Below are 18,536 nucleotides of genomic sequence, written 5' to 3' on the forward strand. Positions count from 1 at the left end.
GACGTAGACCAGACGCTGAACCTATGGCTGCAGCACGTGTGCAGCGTGGCTTCAGCGTGGCTGGTGTGATCGGTCTCCCCTGTTAACAAGGACGCTGAAATGAAACTGACTCCGCGCTGCGTTGCTTCAGCGTGGGATTGGCGTATGGTGTGTTCGGACACTTCTATGCTTAGGCCTTGTTGCATCTGTTTTTATTACAGTGTGGGTTGCAGTTTTGCATGCAGTCCCACCCACACAGCAGGAGGCTGCTGGTAAAATGACTGAGACAAAACACAATCCCCTTCTGTCAGAACCACGTATCCACCTCCAGAGACGGCAGAAATACTCTGTAAACGATGATCACATAGATGAGTCTTGACAGTACACAGTGGTGCTGTAACTGACAAGTCTGTGGTGACATAAAATATACTTTATCATTTCCATATGGAACGGTCTGAGTCTCCAGTGAAATGAGATGAGGAATAAAGGCACATGGAAAATAATATTTTCTCTTAAATGGATTTTTATTGATATCAGTATATAAGAGAGATTTATGGATGACTGTTACAGAAAAAAGGGGAGGAAAAGCAACCACAGTTCTCTTGAAACAGTAACTATACATAAATCAGAAATATTATTCTTCTCAGATACAATATAATAGGAAATAACATTATATCTATATACTGCAAAGGGAATAACATTGCATTCACTTACTACTCTTGCCATTGATCAAAGAGTGCAAAGACAATTGTGCAGTAATTACTCGAAAAGTTTAGCAAAATCTATCGTAGGTTGCAGAAAGCAATTCAACATATTTAAAAACTGGACGGCTACAGCTGCAGAGAATATAACATATTTGAGATGCTTCTCTACTATGTACTGTAACTCTACAAATAGCAACGACCTGTATCAATATCAATATCTTACACTTATATTAAGCCTGAGATATTTAGATAGGGAAACATTTTGCCTAAACACTGGTGAAATAAAGGATACATACCAGTATGCAAACCTAGCTAATGATTAAGTATAAAATTAAAATTACCATTGACTAAAATACGAGTAATATTATTTTTGTTTGATCAAAGACATTCACTGATATGAAACAAACAAATTCAAGATGTCCTGTTCAGCTCTGGACACAGTGCTGTGGCTACAGCGCCCTCTGTCTCTCATACTCATATCAAACTCGATTGAGTAGCTTTTCCAAAAATGTACTGAGACAGACCAATATAATTATATCAAATAATTCACCCTATGACAATTGCCTGCAATCGTTTTTGTTACTAAAATGAAAAAGACAAATATAATAAAATAAAGTTCTATATAGTTTCACATATAGAAATATGCCAAATATATCAAGATGGCAAATATTTACCAATATATTTTCAAAGTGCTGTATATAATCAGGGCTTCATGGTTTATGTTAACCTAAAAATAAAGTCCAGAAATCCACTTGGTAAAGGAGCAAAACAAGCTGTCTAATCACACATCAAACTAAAGAACTGTATGTACAGCATATCATTTCAGATATATGATTTATATGTAGCCAAATTACAGCAAGTAAAAATATGAAAGTAAAACTGTGTGGTAAAACTGTTCAAATTACAGCATCACCTCACTTGTATGGTAAATAGGCATGTAACCAAAGAAACTCTAAATTATTCTTTATTCTTGCCCCCCCCCCCCCCCAATTGATGTGGTTACAAAAGTAAGCTAAAGTTGTGTTGTTATCTCCCCCTCCCCCATTAGTGCTAATTTTAATTTATTTATTCATGCTCCACCCTCTGCCGATCTGGGGAGAGCCGAAACTGGCTCCATGCTTCCTCCGAGACATGGGCAGTAGCCAGCCGCTTCTTTTCACCTGACAGGGGAAGCTTCACCGGTAGGACATAGCACGTGGGAGGTTCACGCTATTCCAACCAGTTCCCGTCCCTCCAAACAGGCGCCCCGAGCGACCAGAGGAGGCACCACTTCAGCGACCAGGATATTGCATGTTTTGGTGAGGGGTTCCTACTGTATATGAAGGAAACCCCCAGGGGGCACGGGGAGAACATGCAAACTCCACACAGAAAGGCCCTTTTTGACGACCCCACCCGGGCGGTGGGCACTCGAGGATGTGGGCACGGGCACGCACTCCTTCAGCGCTCACAGCGTCCCAGGTGGGAATCGAACCCAGGACCTTCTAGCTGTGAGGCGACAGCGCTACCACTGCGCCACCGTGGGCACGGGCACGCACTCCTTCAGCGCTCACAGCGTCCCAGGTGGGAATCGAACCCAGGACCTTCTAGCTGTGAGGCGACAGCGCTACCACTGCGCCACCGTGCCCCCTGTGTTGTTATCTTTTTGGTCTCTGTGCTCCTCTACAATCTGTTGAAGCTCCTTTTCCAACATCCGACTGCAGGGAGTTGCTCCTCTGTCAATTATCAGACGCTATTACTGTACATAGAAAATGGGTGGCACAGTTCATTAGACATTTTCCAAATAAGGGGGAGCTGTTTCATTATTATTGCAAACCACAGTAACTACGCTACTTTCTGATTGCAGTTCGGACATGCCGTTATAGCCCTACAGCCAGGGCAACAAAAGAGTGGAATCAATCACAAATACAGCTTATTCATATCTTCATATCTTCATGGTTCTGCTCCATTCAGCCCCGAGTTAGAAGTGATGTCTCCTGGAGTTGAGAGAGTGTCTCCTCTTCCTCTTCCTGTGGCACTGCTCCCTCCTCTCTGGCCAGGGGAAGCCGCCGTCAGTGGCCCTGTAGGCTTCGTCGTACTCGTCGCTGTCAGAGTCGGGCTCAGCCACGGGGAAGACCCTGTCAGGAAACACTTCCTTCAGCTTGGAGCTGAAGAAGACCTCCAGGCTGCGGCCTGCCTGGGCCACCTCCGAGTCAGGCTGCAGTCAGAGAGAGAGAGAGAGGGGCATCACACAGGTCAGCACTTTTGAACAGATTAACTCAATCAGTCAAATTATAGACACAATTAGAATTAGAATTAACTATAATTATAAGCCAAATGATAGAAAATACACACACGGGATATCAATTTCTCACTTACATAGTTGAACTTGGCACAATTCCTGAACATAAGATTGACATCAGTCACAAACTCGTCAGGTGAGTAATAATGATGCGTGTTCCGCTTGTTGAGTTTGGCCCGGATCACCGACAGGTCCATGGGCCTCTTGATGATCTGGTAGTAATGTCGAGCCTGCGTGCAACGGCAGTTATCAGTTTAAAATATATGACCGTCAACCTTTATTCCCATCCCTAGTGGCTTCACAGTGATTTTCTAGCAGCAATACAAAGATGGGGGAAAGTCTTGATGAAGCTGGTGTGTTCCTTTAAATATAATGAAAAATAGACGAGACACTAGGGTGGAGCTGGGTTTATAACTGGACAGTAAGAAAAGGCTGTTCACTCACCAGCGGACTGACCGGCTCGTGGAAGGGAGAACTTAGGACGTTGCTGAAGATCAAGAGAGTCAGCCGCTCACATTTCTACGAAGAGTGGACCATCATGGAAGAAAACGTCAGTGATTATTATGAATGCAGAAAGAAAAAAAGAATAAGTTATCCTTTACTTATCCCCATGGGGAAATTCATCCTCTGCATTTGACCCATCCTCTACTAGGAACCTTCATAGAACTAGGAGCAGTGGAGCTTTGCCAGTGCCTTGGTCAGGGGTACTGACAGGAGTCTTAACCCTAAGATACATGTGTTTTGGTGGTGGGAGGAAACCCACATGAACATGGGGAGAACATGCAAGCTCCACACAGAAAGGACCTGGGACGGACCAGGGTTCGAACCCGGGACCTTCTTGCTGTGAGGCAACAGTGCTAACCACTGAGCCACCGTGCATTTGCCTTTGCCTTTTTTTTAACACCTGCACTGCAGCCTTATTGCAGTGTCAATAGCCTTGCTGGGTTTGTGAAAGGACTCACCCTCTGGTCACATGCAGCCAGTCCGTGTGCAGATGTGCGCTCCCCAGATGTTCTCGCATTCTCACAGTCATACGCCACCTCTGGCTGCACGGCGTCCCTACACAGGCTGCACACCCAGTCACCGCTAAGCAGGGTAAGAAACAGCATGTCACCAACAACAGGTCCACACAAGCTGTTTATAGGTGAGAGGATAACACACAGAGAGCACCTAAACTCCAAATCCAAATCTAAATGACATGTAATGGTAAAAAAAAGCATGCTACTGAAACTGCTATTTGATCTTTGGTGCCAGGCACAGGAGTCCCAAGTCAGTCTCGAGTCTTGAGGCGCAAGTCTCAATTCAAGTCCCAAGTCTAAATACAGATTACCAAATCAAGTAAGGTCAAGATTATTTGTATAGCCCCAATTCACAAGCATGATGTCTCATCACTTTAGAAACATTTTCAAGTCATCAAAGTACAAATCAAAGTCAAGTCTCAAGTCAACAGAACCCAAGTCAAGTCAAGTTTTCTCTTCAGGCATCAAGTCAAGTCAAGTCTCAAGCAATTTAAATTGTGGCTCAAGCCTGACTGGAGTCCAAGTCATGTGACTGGAGTTCTAACTTCCCACCTCTGGTGCCAGGTGATGTCACCACTTGTATTTTATAGAAGCTGACCATCATCTGGCACTAAAGATCAGCCAATAGCAGAATGTCAATTTCAGTAGCATTTCTTGTAGCATTAGATATCAGGCCTTACAGGCTTTTGGTTGGGCGTTTAGTTAAGTCTATCAATGAAGTCTTTCAGGTGAGCGTTACAGTATGAGAGGCTTACGTAGGGAAGCTTAGTAGAGATGGGATATGGCAGGACAGGTGGAAGACTTTGGGACAGCGGTCACAGCACAGCAGGTCCCCTCCGATCAGACACACAGCGCAGAAGTCCTCACTCTCCATCTCTGCATTTTCCTGCTCAGGCTGAACCTCCTCCTCTGCCCCCTCCTCCTCACAACCCTGCTGAGGGACGGGGTTCGCAATCAGGATGGGCCTCTGACCAGGACCGACGAGGGGCTCCTCTTCCTGGTCCGAACGAAGCGGCTGCGGGTCGTCCGTTGTTAGATCGGGCTCCGAACGAAGCGGCTGCGGGTCGTCCGTTGTTAGATCGGGCTCCGATTCTAAATCTGGCTCGGACTCCACAGAGCCCTGAGAATCTGGGGGCTGATCAGACAAAATGTCAGAATCGCTCTCCGCTGGAAAACGAGGATCATAGTCGGCCTGGAGGTCTGACTCTGCTTCAGCATCGGCCGATTCCACATGAGCTTCCAGCTCCTCTTCCCCGTTCTCTGATCCCACTCCTACATCGTCCGACTCCGGGTCAGCCTCATATTCGATACTAGGCTCTGACTCCTCCGCAGTGTCAAGCTCCCCACAGGGCTCCAGCTCTCCGGCAGCCACCGGCGGCTCCTTAGCCAGAGACTCGAGGTCAGCTTCGGACGAAGACTCGGGGTGCGCGTCGGATTCTGGCGACGCATCCGAGTCTAGGTGTGGGTCAGAGTCTGGATCTGCCTCGGAAACTATTTCTATCTCCGAGGCTGACCTGGGATCAGAGTCAGAGTCCAGGTCAAGTGCAGAGTAACTCCGAAGAGCATATTTAGGGTCAGTGGGCGGAGCTGGCAGAGTGAACTCTTTATGGGATTGGAGTGTCCCTCGGTTGTGGAACTCACTGATGGCTGGAGGTGTGGCAGACTGACTGGGCCTTCGTCGCTCTGTGTATGGTGGTGTTACAAACGAGAGGGTCGTCCGCATGGTCTCAGAGCCTCCAGCTATCCCCTACATATACAATACAGATCAGAATACATGTAGAATAGTAGTAGTAGATCATTCCAGCAGTTATAGTCAGCTTACCCATCTGCTTTTTAATCATACTTTTCCATTAAATTAAATATACAAACATTTTCAACAGCATTAACTAGCCTCTCAGATGTCTAAAATCTATTAAATAATATAATAATAATATATTAAGATCTATTAATAAATTGTTCAAATGAAGAAAAAAACACTACTGTAGCTATCAGTATATCAAATTAGTGACAAAGATCATTTTTGGTATCAAACCCTGGGGGTGAATATTTTAATGAAAACACTCAATTAGAATGTGTAACCTACTTTGCGAGACTCAACATTGGCATGAGTTACAAAGTTATACATCATACTTGACAGAGTGATGTCATACGTCATGTCAAAAGTTACTTAAAAAAAGAATCAGTTTACCGTTTATCTGCTGCAAATTTACTACAAATTGATAAAGCTCCTTTTCAGATTATTTTGCCTCCAAAATGTACAAAACAATTAAAATACACAACACAAATCCTTTATTCTTAGAGACAGAGTAATTTTAATGATTATATCGTCTACAAAAATGATTGATGAGCATTATTCCAACTTGTGTAAATCGATGTCACTATATATATATACATACATAATCAAAACGACTTTCTACCATTAAAGCAGCTACGAGCAAGATTTTCCATTGTTATTAAACAGTATAATTACAATATTGATGCATCACATCTTACCTATAATAGTAGCTGAGACCAAAGCCATGTGAATCGGAGATTGCTCTCTTGATGATTATAGAGGTCTGTGTCTGTCTAACCTCGCGTCACCAGGGGGCTCTCTCTCTCTATCCGGTCTACCGGCGGACCGGATAAACCCGGAAGTGAAACCCGGAAGTGAAACGCAGCTGCCTGCCTTCTGCCGTTTCGCTCTGCCTAGCAACAGACCATAAACAAGGAGAACGCTGGCCGATTCACTCGGGGTTCAAGCGAGACTACTCTGCGTTGGTATCGTCTACTATTACAGGTAAGATGTGATGCATCGATATTAAATTTAGACTGTTTAATAACACTGGAAAATCTTGCTCGTAGCTGCTTTAAAACAAAATTGTCAGTAATCCAACAATTAGTTAACCGCCTATATTTTCAAAATTAATGTTGACTGCTGTGATATTCTCACTGATTACTAATATCACTGCAAACATGTTTGTTTGTTTAGGACGACACTGTACCGTCTAAAAAGAGGTGAGACCTACTTCAGGCATCTGGTCACCCCAGGCTCTCTGCTGGGGCAAAGCGTTGCTCCTCTCCATCCCGCTGGCGGGCAGAGGGTCACTCTGCCGCCGCCCGTGTGGAGGGAGTCGGGACACGAGGACTTTGAGCCGCTCCAGGCACACCACAGGAACCTTGGCTCTTCCTGGACTCTTCTCAACCTCCCTTTTGCTTTAGAGGGAAGGAGGGAAAGTTGACGGTGCTAGTTGCATTTCATGTCCACAACTTGTGGATAGGAAGATGTTTGAGTTGATAAGTAAATATATGTACCTGCTATTCTGGTATCCCTTTCTTGATATCCTGCATTGCTCTTTGGCCTCATAATCAATCTCTTTGCTCACATAACTGAAAGCATGATCTGATGAAGAGGAGGATTATGAAGATATATTCACATAGCCTTGCATTTCATTTATTTAGGCTATAAGAAGCAATAGCATAGTAAAGTAGTTTGTTCAGCACCTGGCTCTGTCTTATAGGACAAGAAGGGTGACAGGTGCAGGAGGGATGGGCCTCTGGAAGGGGGCGTGGCAGACAAGGTTTCCTTGGCAACACACTGGATCACCCCATCTGAAGCCCTCCTTTGCCTCGGATCCACACTGGCATACTGAGAGTAAAGCAAATAAAATGGAAAAAACATACTGAACCAGACTCACTCTGCTGCAGTTATCGCTGCTCTCCACCGGGGTGAAAACCTCATGACAGCAAAGAGTCAACACAGGCAGACGTGTGAATCTCATGTCACACTGTGCACCCTGAGTGTTAAACGGTAATCTATCGAAATCTATCGTGTTGACTCATCCGAGGTAACCTCAACTCAAACTCCCACGATGTTGTGTTAACCTTGATATGTTGAAGACCGTTTAAAGCCCCCCCATCTGAGCCCTTATATCCCCACTGCTTTTCAACACAAAGTGACCCCCTTGTGCCAGTATACTGTACTACACGTGTTTAGAAAGAACATGTCATTTATTTTTTATTTATTTTTTATTATTACTTCTTTTCCTGTGTCTGAGCCTGTTTGTCTTGTATGTTTATCGTTCTATAAAAGATTGAAAATAAAATATAAAAAAAAGGAAAAGAAAAAAAGAACACATGTCATCTAACGGTGACCACCTCATTTTATTTGGCAGCAGAGCATCAGAGCCCCTTGTGAGTGATGATTATACCCTGATGTGGGGGGGGGGGGGTTACCTGATACACGGCTCCAGCTCCTAGGCCGTGGGCGCCCCCTGTGGGCCTTTCAGAGTAGGGGCTGCTGGACGGAGCTGCCAGTTCTGCCGGGATGCTCTGGGAGCGTCTCTTCCTCCTCGCACACGCTGAGCTAGAGCTGAGCCTGCTGCTCTGTATGTCAGCTCCGCTCTCGTGAGCTGTCACAGACGTCTCCAGGGAGGTGGATCTCTGCCAGAAACACAAACGTACCAAACCGAGAAGGGTTACTTTCAACAGCGCCAACAGATAGAAAGAAACAACTCGAGTGTCACACTCACACACACACACACACACACACACACACACACACACACACACACACACACACACACACACACACACACACACACACACACACACACACACACACAACTAAATGAGAAAAACATCCATCAAAGGCTATTCTGGGAGTCATTCAAAACAACTCAAAACCTGCTGCTCTAACACAGCACTGCCCCCCTTTTCTATTTTTTCTCTGAGTGCTCTCATGGTATAGGCTTATTGATTAACCACCTCCCACTCCATTGTAACCAATCAGAAACTACCACCTAGAATGGAGGCTCTCTTAAGTGTTGGGATTTCTGCCTGTACTGTTTGACTCTGAAGAAGACGCAGTGCGCGTCGAAACGTCAGTTCAGCTCTTTGTACCTTTTATTAAATGTATTGAAGTGACTTTGTGTGCTCCAGCTCACTCATTGGGTTAGTCTTTTTTGAAGTGGCCCAATGACCTGTTTTGCATTGTTTTGTCCTGTTCTGAGAGCACCGACCTCCCTCTGTGGAGGGGTTGAAGCGCAGGAGATTCCTTCTACAATCTCAAAACCTGGAGTTTAACCAACACAACTGAATAGATTACTGTTATTCTAAAGATAGGCTAATGAAAGGACTGGTTACAACACCAATTATCATATGTAAATTCACCATCAGGGGTGCAGTGGGATCCTTTGATTAAGCCGGATCGGCAAATCACTGATTACCTCCGCTCTCTCTCCCTTCCTCTCTCGCATATTATCATTTGACTAATGTGAGTTTTGCGAAAAGCTCCCCAAAAGCCTCAACTGTGTGTCCCTAGCTAATATATGCAAATATATATATATATAACAAATCAGCCGACTTCAGGTTCTTTAACATCCTCCTCCTCTCTCCACTCTTCTTCTTCTGGTGCACCATCGTAATATACTGTATATTTAGGCCCGGGAATGTGCTCATAATTATCATGCTATTAAAACACTTACCTGATCCATGCCCCTAAGGAGAGGTATAAAATAGACTATAATCCGTCTCTCTCCCTGGAAGGATGGGGGTAGGGATTTATCTAACCGTGGTACCCAGAGCTGAAATCAACCCACCAGCTTCTGCTATTCCCTTAGTGACTCGTTAATGACAGGTTAAGTACATATGTGACTGCACCCGTGTGTGTGTGTGTGTGTGTGTGTGCGCGCGCGCGCGCGTGCGTGCGTGCGTGCATGCGTGTGTGTGTGGGTGTGTGTGTGTGTGTGTGTGTGTTTTTAGTCATTTTCAGATGACTTGAAAAGGTAAAAAGGATATATATATTTGTGCTTGTAATCATGCATCTGGAGGCTTTTTGGAGAGGTGATAATGTGGCTGCTCAAACGCCTCTCATCAAGCATCTAATGATAAACAGTGCTGTCCTGGATTTGAGGATGCATCATTATGTGCCGTTCAGTTTTAATTGTCAGAGCAGCTCTTTTGTTTTCCCGTCAGCCTTTCTTCATAGAGGAAGAAACGTGTTTCTGTTGCACCATCTGTTTGTTTTCAGGCTAGCTGTCAGTGGTGCTAACTGATCATTCATCTGTTTGTTTTCAGGCTAGCTGTCAGTAGTGCTAACCGATCATTTTTGGCATAAAAACAGTCGGCTTTCCTTTAGTATCTGCCGTGTACGGATTAATAATTAAACAGTATTAAATTATGCATTGGATTCAACACTCAATTACCTGCCCATTATGTGTTTTGCAAATATATATTTTAATATAGTAATAAATAATATATATGGAAATTTGAAGTATGGCTCAATTTGATCTCAAATTAATAGCTGGTACAAACCAAAATGGGAGGCAAAATGTTCAAATGATACCTCCATTCCTTAACTACATGACTTTGTGAAGTTAATGTGGAGCAGAAAAAGGTTGCAGTTGTTAAGTAGATGAGTTACTGGTTGTCTCACCCTGACATCCCTGTAGTCTCTGAGTGCCAATGGAGGTCTGGTCCCCTGCTGATCAGGACTCTGCTCCCTCCTCTCTGGCTGCAGATCAACACTCAGCAGCTCTCTGCCTTCAGAGTGTATGTCCGTTGCCCTCTGGCCCAAATGTTGCTGTGAAGCTGCGATGGCCGACAGGTTTCCCTCACACTGGTCCTGCTCTTCCCTGCTGTGCTCTGCGCTCGGCTGGCTCTGGCTTTCAGGAAGTTGTTCCCTCTGGTGTGGCTGATGGAGATGAGATTTGGGCTGGGACTGGGGCTGGGGTGAGGCAGGTTGGAGCTGGGACGCGGACCCGCGACTGCAGCCGAGCCGGACGGGCCCCACGTTTGGGGCAGGCGATGGAGGGGGAGGACAGTGCAGGGAAGGTTGCATGGCTGGGGGGTTCTCTGGGTCCCAGCACCTCTGCAGCAGGGAGGCAGAGAGGAGCGAGGGCTGAACACAGCTGGAGCTGTACAGAGCAGCTTCCAGCTGTTTTTTGTCCAGACCGGGCAGATCTGGCTGAGAGGGAATGCCATGTAGGCAGCACATCTGGGCCTGGCAGCAGGCCTGGTAGCCACAGCCCTGCTCTGGTCCTCGGTGGCACACAGAGGGCAGGGCCATGCAGGTGATGGGCTGCGGTTGCAGGATACTGGGGCAGGCCAAACCCTGAGGATAGGGGCAGTTTCCTCCCTCCACAGTCAGCTGGCCTGCAGAAACACACAAGCACATGACGTCCATGTCTCCATTTTGGTCAAACAAAAGATCTTAAGACCAGACCCCTCATGTTTCAAGATGTAAAATACTCTACTTTGAATAATAATTTGTGTCTGATGGTTTTTCCCATACTAAAAAAAGGTTAAATTATCGTGTTCAAATAAGATGACTTCTCCCTCATTTAAAAATCCAAAGCAACCAATCAGGGTTATCTAGAACCTAACTAGCCAATCACAGCATACAACACAGGCTTTCAACACATTCTCACTCCCAACTTGTGTCAAATCATAACTCTTAAAAGTTCAAAAGTACAGTAATTCTGTATAAGAAAATCCTTTTGAGAGAGTAGAATGTCACATTTTGGAACAAAACTTCTAGATATTGGAAACAAATTCTCTGTAACACTAACTGCATTCATCTCAGTCATACTAAACATTTAATTTAGTTCATGTATTCAACATTTCTAAATGATAGCCAACGTGCTTTGCTAGATTTACCTAAAGAGGAAATCTGTTTTGTCCAGTAGCTGGCATCCCAGTTGAATTTGATCTTGAGAGGAACCCAAGAGTCTGAGAGCGATGACTCAAGGAGTTGCTGCATCTGCAATGAAATCTGACAGAAGAATATATTAGTGAGATCAATTCCTATTTGGATCATATAAAACAGAAAAGTGTGTTATGGCGTCAAATACAGTTTGGAGGTTAAGTGAATAATTTACATTATTACTTGGCTGTTATATGTGATTACACGTGAACTATATGTGTGGTGGCCTACAGAACCCCTTCACGTGTCGCTGCTGCACATTGTTGCTACTGAGCCAAAGAAGGTTGAAAAGGAGTTTTGCAGGTATTTTGAGATTTTGAGTGATTTGGTTACTTTCATCTCCGTAGTACATCACGGTGAATGATTATTTTCATAAAAGGGGAAATTATTGATTTTTATGGTTTTGGTGGAATGCCAGTGTAGAAAATACAACATTGTGGAATGTTTAAAGCCATTTTTTTCCACATTTTACTTTGACACACATAACAGATTAAAATACTCATAACTTTTGATCTGAGATAGCTCTCTCAGTCATTCAAAAAAGTTATATAAGGGGAGAGTTTATGGAAATATCAAATTCCCACCATGTAAAGGGTTTTTGCAGACCAACCACACATAATAGAAAGAACAGAGGCTGCCTTAATTATCCTCATCTTCATCATCTCCTGTCCTGGCAATGAAGCATTCTTGGTACAGATGTGGATTATGTACATATTGTTCAGTAGCAGTAAGGGTCTAATCTAAACTTGAGTCATGACATTAAGACATTTTAGTTACTGCTGTTTACCTTTGTAGGGCGATATAACATTAGAGCAAAGCTGAAAAGACTTTCCCAATCAAAAACCCAAACGAGACCTGAATGTTAACCACTGTTCAAACAGCTGGCCTTAATTAACCCTTTAATTAGGTTAAGGTGACTAGGGAGGGGCTTTACTAGTCACACCCGAAGGTTACATGTTTGATCACCTTGCACAGAGGCAAAAAAAAACAAATGAGAATGACACCAAACATGTCTTTCTCTCACACTCCCTGAGCGGAAATTAAAATCAGACATGGTATCTGTGTGTGGTGTTCAAGTGTCAGTGGCCTCCTGTGAGACCCTTCCTCTCAGCCTTACCAGCGCCTTGCTGAAGAGCACCGGGCTCCTGCCATGGTGGCTCGTTGCCCAGGTGATGAACTTCTGCACGCGATCCAGCTGGCCGCATGACTCTATCGCCCCCTGCAGCTGGTCGTCCAGACGCTGTTGGAAGTCCTCCGAGATCTTCTGCAAAGAAACAAACACACACACACACACACACACACACACACACACACACACACACACACACACACACACACACCGTTATGGGTAATTACTGGCACAGAAAGTCACGGATGGATTCAGGGGGGCCAATCAATTGCTGGTTTTTCTTATGCCAGATGCAGTTGCTGAGATGCCGGCTTAAGCATCTTTGACAGATTATGATTGGCTCTCTTTCGCTTGCTTTGGGCTGATTACATCACGCTCGCTTTCAGGGCTGATTACATCACGCCGGCTGCTGATTGGTTGCGTGTAGATTGGCGGTCAGCTGAACGATCAGAGGCGGAGAAAGAGAAAAAGTAATTACCTCCAGTTGCTCTATTAATAGGTTGGCTCGTTTGTTCAGCTCGTTCATCATAATCATCTTTGCCATTTTAATCTGGTTCTCGGCCTTCCTGTGCATGATCTTCACTCCATGAAGCCTGAGAGGAGAGGAGACACTAAATGACAAATCTGATTGCTGGCAGAAAAATCCCAACACAGGTTTTGGGATGCACAGATGTTTGATTTTATTTGGATCCTTCAACATGGCGGGGGAGATATTTTGTAACGACAGAGCAGTGGGAGAAGACCTGCTCCAGCATCAAGATGAATTTATGTAGGCACTATTGTTTGTATGAATCTATGCATAACATGAATACCTACTGTACTGTATGTGCATACAGTATGTATGCATATGTGTCTGCATAGATAAAGACGTAACTATGTTTTATTTTAGTCATTTTTGTTGTAGTCAACATGTATGTGTATGATGGTATGTACATGCATATGTATATACCCCCCATCTTTGTTTGTGTTTGTTTGTTTCTCTCACTGGGTGTATAAATCACAAGAAGTAAATAAATTTGCAAGGCCAGACGTTGCTTAGGATTTGGGTACAGCTGATGATTGTGTGTGTGTGTGTGTGTGTGTGTGTGTGTGTGTGTGTGTGTGTGTGTGTGTGTGTGTGTGTTTGCGTGCGTGCGTGCCAGTGCGTGCAAGTGCGCGTGTGTGTGTCTAGAACTCTAAACTGACCTGTCCTCTATCTGTTTGGCAGTGTTCTCCACTGCAGACTTCCTCTCCTCCACCTGCGCCATCAGGCTCTCAAACAACCACTGCTGGTCCTGCAGGGCCTTCCCAATCTGCACCAGCCTGAACAGCAGAGAAGCACAAGATCACAGCGTGAGCGAGCCAGTTAGAAAAGTTCACTACAGTAATTTATTCTTAATTAAATTGCTTTCCCCCGGGGACAAGACATTATGCAGGTGACCTTAGAGGCAACTACTGTACTGTAACATCGCAGAAAACAACAGTGCATGCATACTTAATAAGCATTGGGCAGGCCAAGGATAGAGTATGCAGATATACAGATGATAAAAGTGACAAGGCGTTGTTGGGAGGACGTTTTTAACCTGCGCTTAGCCCCCGTCTCTGCAGTGTCCTTGTGCCGCGCGTCTTGAGGACTGACCTGTGGTTTTTGTGGGCGGACAGGTGACAGCTGCTACAGCACAGAAGGTCACATGACTCGCAGAACAGCTCCAAGGGCTCCTGTCTGTGAGAGTGGCACATGAGCAGCGAACAAGGGTACGAGCCCGGGCCTGAAAGACAGAAGGAGGGCGGGGGGAGGAGGAGGAGGAGGAGGAGGAGGGGGTACAGAAAGACAGAAGGAGGGGCAGGGGGGGAGGAGGAGGAGGAGGAGGAGGAGGAGGAGGAGGGGGTACAGAAAGACAGTCAATATGAAACTCGCACCCACAGCCAAAGGTGTGAGGGTGTGGAAGGTGTGAAAAGCAAAAGCAGAAAAACAGATTTGCAGAGAAGAGAAGCTTGTTACTGATGCAGCACACTCTGCCAAACCAACGCTTATTTAAAGTCATCCAATGATAAGGCAAGCAGCTGTTCGGGGCGACTCGATTAAATGTGTTTTTGGTGAATTGAGCTATTTTGTTCGGATATCAAATGTTGTTTTGCTTCTGTTGACAAGAAAGCAGGCAAGCTGTGTCTGGTGCTGCCCTCTGCTGATGACTCACTCACATTTATCGCTGTTCCAATCTATTCACAACAACCTGACACCTTGCGGCACCAACAGAGAGAAGAAGTGGAGCAGAAATTATCTTTGATCAGCAGCAGAGAAATGCAAATGCTAGGCCGCAATACCTGGTGAGCTTTACTTGTTGTCATGTCATGTTTAGAAATTACAATTTATTTTCCATGCAAATGATTCGTATGAACAGCATGAGTATATCACAAATCTCACAAAGCTCATCAGCTGTTAGGGCCTATCACGGTGTTGTTTTGTTTCGATTCTGCGAGACAGACTGGACCTAATTTTGAGAGCAATAAAATAATTTTAATTTTAATGCGCCTTTGTCTGTCCAGGTTGGTTGGACTCTGCAGCTGGAATGTGCATCCAGATTCCCAGAATAACCATGAAGAGTCAGTGGTAACTGTGATGACTGGATATCAGTTGACTATAAAGTTGGCCTGTACATTAGCTCTGTATTCGATGGATGGGGGGGGCAGGAAAAGGGCAGATAGCAGGTTGCAGATGCAACGAAACAAGGTGGACCACAGAGATGCAACTAAACAATATGCCACTCCCCTTTCAGACGACGCTGCGCAATCTCACTCACGAACCAGCAGCCACATACAGTACACAAAAATAAACACTGTCAAAAATAACTTTCACGCATATCAAAATAGGTCATTGTGAGAAAATGGTTGCATAATTGGCCTACAGAACATTATTTTAATCTAACCGTTGAATGAGGCTAGCTACTGTTAGTGAACGCAGCCCCTGCTCCTCTCTGCTGCCCCCCCCCCCCCCCCCCCCCCCCCAGCCTGCCTGCCTGTGACGGTTCTTCACACATCTCTGTGGTGAGGAGCTGAGAATCAACATCAGCACGGAGCAGAGTGACCACATCCTGCCTGTCAGGCTGTTTCACACAGGTACACAAAATCAAACACTAGCACAATAAAGGGCTTTTAGATGCATCCCATAATACCATTTGGTAATTTGTATGACTGCAGGCCTGCAAAAACACCAGCATCTTTAAATAACATAGAGTACAGTCAGAAAAACAGAAATCATCCGAGCACTTAAGAATCTGGGGCTCATGTTAAAGGGAAGAGTAATAAAATACAGGCAATTTCCACAAACCATTAAAGGAACACTCTGCCCATTTTCAACCAGCTTTGTATCATTAGAACATCAGTAGTATATCAGAAAACTGTAAACGGTTTTGAAGTCTGTCATTTAATTTGACAGTTATTGAGTGTTAAAGTGTGGACCAGTGACATCACTGGTCCACACTAACTCAAATTAATAAGTCATTAACTCAAATAAACTCTCAATAACTGTCAAACTAGATGAATGATGAATAGTTTGACAGTTATTGAGAGTTGATTTGAGTTAATGAGTTATTAATTTGAGTTAGTGTGGACCAGTGATGTCACTGGTCCACACTTTAACACTCAATAACTGTCAAATTAAATGACAGACTTCAAAACTGTTTACAGTTTTCTGATATACTACTGATGTTCTAATGATACAAAGCTGGTTGAAAATGAGCGGAGTGTTCCTTTAACAACCATCATCACGATGATGCATAATTCATTGCAATGGTTCCTGCTTCCCACCGAGACATGATTAACAAACAAACAGAGCAGAGCAGGAGAAGGAAAACAAGGAAGTCAAATAGGGACGCAAAGTGACCGCCTACTTCCTGCTTCAGCACTGTACCAGAGATTTTCATCCGCCATTTATTTTCCCATAGACGTTTCGTAAAATGCTTATAAAAATAGTTTTACTTGGTCAAACCAAACGGTTCAGCTATATATAGAATCGGGAGAGACCATAGAACATTTCTCTCCGACCAAAACTTTAAAAAACAACATCGAAAAAATATTTTCTTTAAACCCGCATTTTTTTTTACGCTTTGGTCCGAGTGAAATGTTATGCGATCTGTCCTGTTTCTAAATATAGCTGAACCGTTTGGTTTGAACAAGTAAAATCACTTTTATAAAGCATTTTATGAAATGTCTATGGGAAAATAAATGGCGGATGAAAATCTCTGGTACAGTGCTGAAGCAGGAAGTGATGTTCCACTTTGGCTCTCTATAGGCTTGCAGACGACACTGGGAGAGACAAACCCGTGAGGCCCCGCCCATGTTTGACATGGCGGCCTAGAAAGTGGAGGAAAGAGAAAAGTGAGGCTGGTACTGTAATTAGCAGCAATACTTGCCTTGCGCAGTGGGAGGCAGAGAGCTGGGTGCTCTCTGGAGCAGCAGGTCGGGACACTGGGTGGTGGCGGGTCGCGGTTGTTGGTGCAGGTCCGTGTACTGGGTGGTGGTGCTGATGGCTCTCTGATGCTGATGCATGTCTGTGCACTGGAAGCACAGCCACTTGTTGCAGAACGTACACAGGCTCTGAGCGAGCCCGGGCTCTGAACACTCTGAGCAGATCTGCAGGGGGCACATGCAAAGCACACACACACACACACACACACACACACACACACACACGCGCGCGCGCACAGGGCCATTTTGATACAAGGATGAGGATGTCAGAAATATTTATGTTACTTCTTAACTTTTGGCTAAATCACACTGCCCAGATATTTTTTTTTCATGCTCAAATTCTGTGTAGCTCCAAGAGACTGTCAGAAACATTTTGATCAAGTTCCTCATGGGGAAAAACAAACTGATAAAACACCCTTTGTGCACTTGTACTAGCAAAACCACCAACCACCACTATTCATAAACATTAAGATCAAATGAAACATTAAAAAGCAAAAGACATAAAAGCTGTCAAAATAAGGAATTGTAAAATGTATGTTTCTCTTTAATAATAAAGGTTTGTCTGCTTTGTCATCAAAATAAGACGGATCAAACCCTTCATAGTGTGCTTCTGTTTCAAATGCCACATCAAAGAGCTCAGAGGCTGTCAATAGCCCCCAGCAAAGAAATCTAGCAGATGATGCACATACAATACCGCAGCTTCCGCTTATTTCTCACACTCTAACTGCTGCACACACAAAAAATTAGAAAAATAAAAAACAGTCTTCTGATTAACTAAGTCCCAGCCTATCTCTAGCTGTATCGGAGTAAAAGAAAAAAAATCTGGAAACAATGCTTCAAGAAATGTCTTACCTTCTCCATTTCAATGCCCTGGGAGAGTGCAGAGTGGAGTTGCTCTCTCAGCGGGAGGGAGGGAGAGGACAGGCGAGCACAGCACACAGCCTCAGCAGCAGAACAGCAGCACTGAGAGGCTCCTACCTGCAGAGCAGGAAGCGGCGCGCGGCAGCGAGAGGTGGCCCCCAGAGGAGACGACTTACATGACAGCCTCTCTCCTCCCCCACTTCATCCATGCGTAGGACCCACTGCAGGAGAGAGGAGTGTCACGTTCAAATCCATCCTCGATCCGCTCCCCGGTACAGACACGAAAAAAGAGACGCTCTAACCCTTTTTCTTAAATAAGCCTGTGCATAATAATTGGGAATTAGGGAGATAAGATAATTATTTTTTTCTAGGGCAAAATATCCCCGGAAGCCCTTTTCCAAAATGGAGGAAGGAAGGCCAGGTGACCTACAATGTT

The 18,536-nt window shown here is 44.7% G+C and overlaps 1 protein-coding gene across 1 annotated transcript; it reads right to left on the reverse strand.

Annotated features, from left to right (window-relative positions):
- Window positions 1–1,726: 1,726 nt before the first annotated feature.
- Window positions 1,727–18,243, reverse strand: trim66 (tripartite motif containing 66). Its single transcript, XM_083650945.1, has 17 exons — window positions 18,092–18,243; window positions 17,185–17,404; window positions 14,412–14,541; window positions 13,979–14,095; window positions 13,272–13,386; window positions 12,782–12,928; window positions 11,619–11,733; window positions 10,396–11,114; window positions 8,196–8,402; window positions 7,464–7,608; window positions 7,275–7,362; window positions 6,989–7,175; window positions 4,736–5,727; window positions 3,924–4,047; window positions 3,406–3,480; window positions 3,039–3,191; window positions 1,727–2,877 (listed from the first exon to the last, which is right to left on the reverse strand). Exons 1-17 carry the CDS (start codon window positions 18,098–18,100, stop codon window positions 2,641–2,643), a joined length of 3,780 nt encoding a protein of 1,259 aa, XP_083507071.1. The 5' UTR covers window positions 18,101–18,243; the 3' UTR covers window positions 1,727–2,640.
- Between the last annotated feature and the right edge of the window lie 293 nt (window positions 18,244–18,536).

This window comes from Poromitra crassiceps (assembly GCF_964638095.1).
Source record: "Poromitra crassiceps genome assembly, chromosome: 14".
NCBI classification, from domain to species: domain Eukaryota; kingdom Metazoa; phylum Chordata; class Actinopteri; order Beryciformes; family Melamphaidae; genus Poromitra; species Poromitra crassiceps.

Excerpts from the sequence above, each read along its gene's own strand:
- trim66 (XM_083650945.1), bottom strand. Across the intron at positions 11,734-12,781 it reads TGCTCTTCAGCAAGGCGCTG|ATTTCATTGCAGATGCAGCA; the intron begins GTAAGGCTGAGA and ends TTCTTCTGTCAG. Across the intron at positions 7,363-7,463 it reads GTCCTATAAGACAGAGCCAG|ATCATGCTTTCAGTTATGTG; the intron begins GTGCTGAACAAA and ends CCTCTTCATCAG.